General features: G+C 36.1%; 1 protein-coding gene across 1 annotated transcript in view; it reads left to right on the plus strand.

The window, feature by feature from the left end:
• Positions 1 to 8,340, plus strand: part of LOC107675941 (phosphatidylinositol 3-kinase regulatory subunit alpha-like) — a 103,641-nt gene that overhangs the window by 78,607 nt on the left and 16,694 nt on the right. Inside the window, exons 3-4 of the mRNA XM_016470437.1 lie at positions 5,992 to 6,087; positions 6,729 to 6,806. Coding sequence (XP_016325923.1) covers positions 5,992 to 6,087; positions 6,729 to 6,806 — 174 coding nt within the window. The remainder of the gene's footprint in view (positions 1 to 5,991; positions 6,088 to 6,728; positions 6,807 to 8,340) is intronic.

The raw sequence follows: 8,340 nt of genomic DNA on the forward strand, positions 1-8,340 counted from the left end.
TGATTAGCTGGTTCAGGTGTGTTTAATTGGGGTTGGAGCTAAACTCTGCAGGACACCGGCCCTCCAGGACCGAGTTTGGGCACCCCTGCTTTAGACAGTGTCATTTTAGTATTGTTTATATGCCATTATAGAATTTATGAAGATTTCAGTTTGATTTCAAATTGAAGATTATTATAGTTTGTTCCCAGGGTGATATTTCCAATTTTTTTTTTTTAAGTTTATTTTATTTTATCTTTATTTCAATTACTGAAATTCATTTTTAATCATTTTAGTTTTAGTTATATTAACAACACTGGAAGGGGTTCCTCACAAGGGACAAATCATCATTTTTTGGGGTCCTTGGCATCAAGAGTATGAAAACCCAATTTGTGCACTTGGCATGAAATAGCCTACATTTAATGTTCAGATTGAGCATTTGTTCTGTTTGTGTATGTATTTTCACATTTTATATATTCCCAGAATCTTATGTAAGATCCCACCAGTGGCTCTCGCCATTCTTTTGTCCTTTCAAAGCATTCGGTTCTGTCCCACACACTTGTAGTCCCTTCTGCAGCACACAAAGGCTCATATATCTGCATCACTGAGGCACTGTGGCTAGTGTGGCACCCCCTAGTGCTCACTGCGATATATTGCTCTGTGTGAGGTGGACTCAAGATAATGAAAGAGCAGGTCACTGTATCGCACCCTCAAAGGGAAAGAGCCGATAAAAGACAATTATTGTAATAGTTAATGTGTGCAGAAAATTAGTAAATAGTGCTGACAATGTCCTGAATATGCTTAGGCAAGTCAGAAAATTAAAAGGAAATTTTATTTTAATTTATGGGAAACCAGGTGTAAGAGAATATGTTTGTTCATAAAGACTGTGTTTCCCACATTTTCAGCTGGCTGACCCCCGACTTTGGACACTTAATGGCTTTGTGCAGAAGTGCTGATCCGTTCAGTAATTCCCTGTCATTGTGACCAGAGCTCGTTAAACACACACACACACACACACACACACACACACACACACACAGGGAAATTAAACCCCTAGAAATTGCTTTCTGTCCTCTTAATAGAAAACGGATAAGATCTGATAGGCTCGTATGTTCTCACAGAGCAGCTAGGACGGGCACACACAAGCTTTGTACAGTGACAGCGACACCCTCACAGTTTAACATAGTCTCGTGCTTTACACTCATAAATGCCACTAATGGGATCAACAATAGATATTAAGTGGAGATGTAATTCCCCTAGCGGTCCTTTACCAACAGTGCCATGTTTTGTTTGCTTTGTCCTTTCTTTTTTGCAGATCTTTTGATTGTCTTAAGTTAACCTGCAAGCTAATTAGCATGTGTTTGAACTGCAAAGCACCTGGAAAAGTGCTTGCAAATATGTAACAGCGGGCACAATGTGACAAGCCTCCAGCGACAAGCAGTTCGTTTGTTTGCTCTGAGTGTGAATCTGCTGCATGACATGACACAAACAGCCAATCAGAAGGTGATTGATGTTTCATTTACTGTGTGTATATTGGTGCATCCATCCATGCGTAGGAATTCTGTCTGATACAGTAAGCTGATAATTAGTATTAATTACAATAAATACGATAATTATTTTCAAATAATGGCCAATAACTTATAAATGCCAATAATATAAATTCTATAAAAAGTTTGTCTAAATAATTGAAAAATAAGTGAATTTTGTGAATAATTTTTTGTTTTATGAAAAAAGTCCCTTGTTCTCACTTGGGCTGCATTTATTTGATCAAAAATACAGCAAAAACAGAAATATTGTGAAATATTATTACAATTTAAAATAATTTGTATTTTTATTTCTGTGATGACAACACTGACGTTTTTTTTTTAGCAGCCATTTCTCCGGTCTTCAGTGTCACTTGATCCTTCAGAAATCATTCTAATATGCTGATTTGGTGCTCGAGAAAAAAAAAAAAATATTATCATCAATGCTTTCCTGTTGCTTTTGACAAATTGAATGTGTCCTTGATAAATAAAAGTATTAATTTCTTTCAACCCCACACTTTTAAACAGTAGTGTAATTTAAAATAAAAAGTGTAAACAATTTGCTAAATAACATTTAGTTTTTACTGAATATTATTAGTTGTCATATATCATATAATATCAATGATAACGATGAATTTGTAAATCTCAGACAGTGGCCAGAAAACAATGTGATATTGTGCATCCTATATGTGAGCCAATGAGATTTCACAGTAGAAGGGACTACTGAACATGACTCTGAAGAAATGCAGCAGTACTTGGATCGTACATACAGAATAACAATTTCTCGAAAGTAGCATGTAAATTGAAACAACAGCATCGTTGTATTAGTTGCCGTGGTGTTGTTCTCAGTATTGCTTTTCCCATGCCCTGTCCTTTCCCTCTTGTTCCTCTGTTCTTTGCTGTTCCTCACCCATCAGCTTGTGCCTCACGTTTTGAGAAATTGCCTCAGTGATGTTTTCTGACAGTGACGTTAATCGAAGCACCAAACGCATAGTAGCACTCCAATTGAAAGGAAATTTGCCCACTGCCTTCTACACAAAGCCAAACAACCTGTGACTGCTTTCACGCACACATATAAACGTGAAAGTCCTCGCGCACATGTGTGGTGCCAGAAATGTAAACACAAGTTCACGATGGTGCAAATCGAAGGGCAGAGTTTTGACATTTGAAGGACATGAAAAAAACAAAAAAAACAATCGGAAAATACCAAGTCAGATGTCTGAAATTATTTCCCGATGCCTCATGCATTGAGCGTGTTGTGGCAATTGTTTATATAATACAGTGACAGGAAACAAATGGAGTTAACACATGCATGAATTGGTCACAAAATTTGATCTTGCTTACATCAATAGACAAACATAATCTGCTTAAACAAATCACATTTATTCACATGCTTTTTCCACCCTCCACTGTTGTAATCAATTAAGACAAAATGTATTATTGTTTGTCTCTTATTCATAAAGATCAGATCAAATTTTATGGCTAATTTCTATAGAAATCCATTATAAAGGGTTCACATACTTCCTGCATATAATTAATCAACTAGCCATCTAAGTAAAAATGCCACTCCTACATCTTTAGTTTCTCTATAATGAAAGATATAGTTTGCACACAGCTCCACATTAATCTCCTGTCTTATAAATCTTGGCTGGCCAACAATTAAGAAATGTGAGGCTTCCAAAACAAAAGGAACAAGGGAGAGAAAGAGAAAGTGTGTGTGTGTGTGAGAGAGAGAGAGAGAGAGAGAGAATTATGATTCCTCCTATCGTGCTCTGACCTGTTTGCTCATTCATAAGGCGTCGCTTGTCGAGGTCCATAGAGAAACCAGCAGGAGGTGGAGCAATTAAATGCACCGTGTGCTGTTGGAATACCAACGCGCTCCGCCGTTAACATGTGTAATCTCAAACCTCAACCGTCTTTGTGCCACCTGCATCAAAGCCTCAGAGGAACTTTTCATTAATCTTTCTGTTTTTGTTTTTTTTAATCACTGTCATCTCCCCCTTTCCTGTTTCCTGTAGCTTCATCTATATTACTTCTAAAGGATCACAGCAACTTATACATTTGCATATGGTAAGTCAAAAGTAATGATGGGTCTAATCAGTTCCTGTACTGCAAATGCTGGTGCTTCCGGTTAGATTGAAACTGTCAGATCTAATTGACACTTCAACTAAACATTTATCATGGTTCTTTGACAAACAAAACCTAAATCAGCACAGTCCAGAAAGTATTGCCACCTTGTAGTGTGATTCTCCCGTGTGAAAATTACAGCGGGGTGCAACAAGGGCCACTGCTATGCAGATTAGCGCACCAATTACACCCGTGCATGGGAACGCAAACTTTTCCTGCTGTCAACAGATGATTGTGTGTGAGATTCTCTTAAATAAACAGCCATTTCCTAATTACAGAAAGAGAAAACGAGAGATAGCATTGGTATCTGTGTAGACATTAGCGGGTGGTGCACATCAGTGCTAATTAGTGTTGTCACTGAAGATAACTCACAAGAGCCTGTATACAACACTAAACCTCATGCTTCACATAATGGTGCAGAAAATTCGAATTTCTCGCTATAACGCAAATTTGATGTAAATGGAACCACATACTGATATAAATGAGTTTAACAATGTTTGTAAATGTCAGTAAAGTTTCCTGTTTAGAGAGAAAAGAAAATCCCGCTCTGAGTTTGCTATGTAGTAACTTAAATGAAAAGTTAATGTTTATTTTTATTTTTTTGTAGTAATAGTAATATCTGGGCACAAGATGAAATCATGTTTATTCCATGTAGTTACGTGGGTGATGCTACTGTGATATGACCTTTAGACTTTATTTGCATGTGTGAAAGGAACACTTCATCATGTTTTCTTAGTTAGCAAACTTTTAAATTTCACAACATTTGTTTGTCACCCTCACCTTAAACTTTTTAAGAGGTTAGACTTTACAGTAAGTTTCAGTTACAACATTTATTAATTCTGCATATACAAAAAATTTTAATATAATAAGTAGTATAAATTAACATTAATGTATTATGAACAAACATGAGTAACCAGCATGAACAACAGTATATTTATGAATAAACTTTAACCTAGATTAATAAATGCTTTTATGGTTAGTTCATGGTACCTAATGCGTTTACAGCTGTACCTTATTGTAAAGTGAAACCTTTAAATATCAGTTTTTCAATAATATTTGACAAATTCCATATTTATTTTGTTCTAAGGGCTAATAGTCTTTTAATGCACAGTCTGCTATGTTTCCACTCTTCACCATGCTCTCTGGTCATGTGTGACATTCTCAGTGTCCCAGGACAACATAGACAGGGTGTCATGTGAAGGATGCTGCCGTGTTTCTCTTTCACACAAATGGACATTGTGTCATTGACATTACTAAATGTCAATACTAAAAATCAGACCCCCTCAAGGATTTTATCCGTGGTGGTCTGAATGCATATAAGTGCCCACATGTAGAGATATATGGACACACTCCCCAACTGGAACCTCAGCAGAAGGTCAGTGCTCAGTGGAAGGACAGTGGAGATGGGTCGAGACAATAATGCTTATGAAAAATTATGCACTGTATTTCATTCTGCTGGAGGACATACCTGGAGGACATATCATATACTGAATTTTAAAAACCCATTTGGATGAAATGTTTATAATTTGTGGCATTTAAAGGGATAGTCCACCCAATAATGAAAATTCTATCATTTACTTATGTAATTCCAAACCTGTATGACTTTCTTTCTCCTGTGGGCCACAAAGAGGATATTTTGAAGAATGCTGGTAACTAAACAGTTTAGATTCCCATTGACTGCCATTGTATTTTTTGTCCATACAATGGAAGTCAATGGGAATCTAAACTGTTTAGTTACCAACATTCTTCAAAATATCTTCATTGCATCCCACAGAAGAAAGAAAGGTTTGGAATGACATGAGGGTGAGTAAATGATGACAGAATTTAAATTTTTGAGTGGACTGTCCCTTTAATGTTGATTTATATATATACAGTGGGTACGGAAAGTATTCAGACCCCCTTAAATTTTTCACTCTTTGTTATATTGCAGCCATTTGCTAAAATCATTTAAGTTAATTTTTTTCCTCATTAATGTACACACAGCACCCCATATTCCCACTGTATATTACTGGTAATTTTTAGTTTACATTAGCTCATAATAACTAATGTTGTACTAAATGCATGCTTAAATGTAACTTTAAATGGCAAAATGTGTTAGTATTTGTAAAAATTAAAATAAACTAGATTAATTCTGGCTTTTAGAGGTTATGTGAACTATTGCATTAACCTAAATGTGTGCGAGTTGAGACTTGAGTATTATGTTGCATATCTACCATGCTTGTGTGAATATGACAACCTGACTGTTCCCTAGGGAGAGATGAGATGTGGGTTTACAGGCAGCCACCTAATCAGGGAATTTGGTCTCACCAGTGGGATTTCTCATCATCATCATCTCTCTCTCTCTCTATCCCTCCTTCTCTGACAGGCCCCTGTGGAAAGGGAGATGTTGTGGAGCAGTGCGCTCTGCCTGACCAGACCCCAGCCGTGGTGCTCAGGCTGTCGGAGGCTCTAGAGAGGCTGGGTGAGTTTGCTCTTCTGCCTCACCTATCTAATTTAACTATTCAGAGAGAGTCAGACACCAGTCTAGCATTTACATTGGTGACCTATGATGTTACTGACAAATTCTATTAATTATATTATGAGTGCGCAATTGTATATTTCCTTCATCATAAATATATTTATTTTTGCAAGTAGAAAAAAACTCATCTCTACAATCAGTTAATTAAATATGAAAGGTTCTATTGTAGCATGGTAATAATGATAATGTCATTCAAAAGTTTGGGTTTGGTCTCATCAAGGCTGCATTTATTTGATCAAAAATACAGTAAAAAATGAAAGAATAATTATATTGTGAAACGTTATTACAATTTAAAATAACCATTTTCATTTTCTATTTTGAGATATTTTAAAATGCAGTTTATTCATGTAATGATAAAGCTGAATTGAGCTGACCTCAAACTTTTGGAAGGTAGTGTATATATCAAAATGCAATGTTTTTGCCATCTAATACCATTACTTTACCATTGTACCACCACAGTACCTTTTGTACGGGGTTTAAATGTACCTTATCTCTCCAACAGTTAAATTTACTAAATGGTTTTGGTTAGCATGATAACTCATCAGATTATAGACCTGATATTTGACCTCTGTCCTGTGCTCAAGACTGGGAGAATGAGCCACTGTACCGGTCTGGCCAGACCTCCACTGGATCCCCAGAATTATTGCAGGCTTTGGAAACAGGTAAGTTCATAACATGCTTGTTTCATAATTAGTTTATTTTGTACATTCTAATTTCAGAAAATGTACATGTGCCAAAATAGGCATCTAGTTATTAAACAACCATTAAGTTTCTGTTTACCTGAGTTAATTGTATGGGAGTCTTGAGAGTCTTAATTAAAAGATAAAAGTATAATGATAAAGTAATCATGAATGGGATATAATTTATTCAGACAAATCTGAGATCAAAATGTTGCTGTTGTGTGTATGTGGTTCAGAAGAAAAAAATTAAGGATGACAGTCCTAATTGTAAAATATGCAAAAACATGAAAAGATAAAGGGAAAAAAAACAACAATAAAATGTTTTTTGAGCAGTTGAGTAACTTCCAGTGTTCCACAGTGTAAATCCAGGCCACTGCTTTTAAAAAAGTTTTAGCTGAAGTTCTTATTTAGCACCACAAGGGAATGCTCTGGCTCCGTACTTTTTTTGGGAGATGCTGTTTCCAAAAAACTCAGCACTACTGTTGTATTAGATGAAGCAAATAAACGCATATTCATACACACACACACACACCTCACCCTCTTTCTCTCTACTAAAATGATTAGGTAGAGCTTGAATTTCCCATAGGAGAAAACTCCTTTTATCACTGTAGTTCACATACAATTGTTATTTCAGACTGGGACTTTTATTAAGTTTAAAAAAGGGACTGTGTTAGAGATTGTAATCTGTTATGCCACTGAAGTGCAGAATACGTAGTCCAGCAAAGCCCTTGACATCTTGACACTGTGTATGGCACACATGTGCACAGGTAAAGCCTTAGTTGTCACAGTTTAAGCATCACAACTATATAAATAATTCTACAGGTTGACAATGTCACATGTGCACTAACATGACCTGGGCATGTTCATGTTACTTTCTTTAGAGTACATGTGCACACTTATGCTCACATGCACAAATCCATAAAAGGGCAAAGGGTCTTTTACAAGTTGCTGCACAGATTCTGAAATATGTCTTCTGACACATGAGCACTCTTATGAACTGAGGATCTATAGGTATAGGGTAGATGTTGTCAGGTTGTGACTGGTTGACATGAATATGCTCTGACAATGTGGTAAGGCCAGTTTACAGTGGTGTAGGAAAGTTTTTTTTTCATATCAACCTTCAGCATTGATTTGAGTTTTTGCCTTTTAGGACTCCCTCAGTATGTTTGAGAATGTTCTTCAGGCTTATAAGTCCAGTCGCTCATCATGCCATACAGGTTTAGATTGGATTTGGTCATTACAAAACTCAATTTCCTTTTTAAAGCAATTTCTTTTGGGTGTTTTGGGTCAATATTGTGTTACATGAGCAATTTACAGATCTCATTTTTAAATGTGGTTACACTTTATTTTAAGGTGTCCTTTTTACAGTGTAATTATACAATTAGGATTAGGGTTTGGTTTAGGGTTACTTGCGTGTAATTATTTATAATTTAAGTTCATTTAAGTAAGTACATGTAACGTGTAACAAGGACACCATAAAATAAAGTGTCACCTTAAATGTGTGTGTGTGTATATA

Source organism: Sinocyclocheilus anshuiensis, unplaced genomic scaffold (assembly GCF_001515605.1).
Source record: "Sinocyclocheilus anshuiensis isolate Anshui unplaced genomic scaffold, SAMN03320099.WGS_v1.1 scaffold2482, whole genome shotgun sequence".
Taxonomy (NCBI): Eukaryota; Metazoa; Chordata; class Actinopteri; order Cypriniformes; family Cyprinidae; genus Sinocyclocheilus; species Sinocyclocheilus anshuiensis.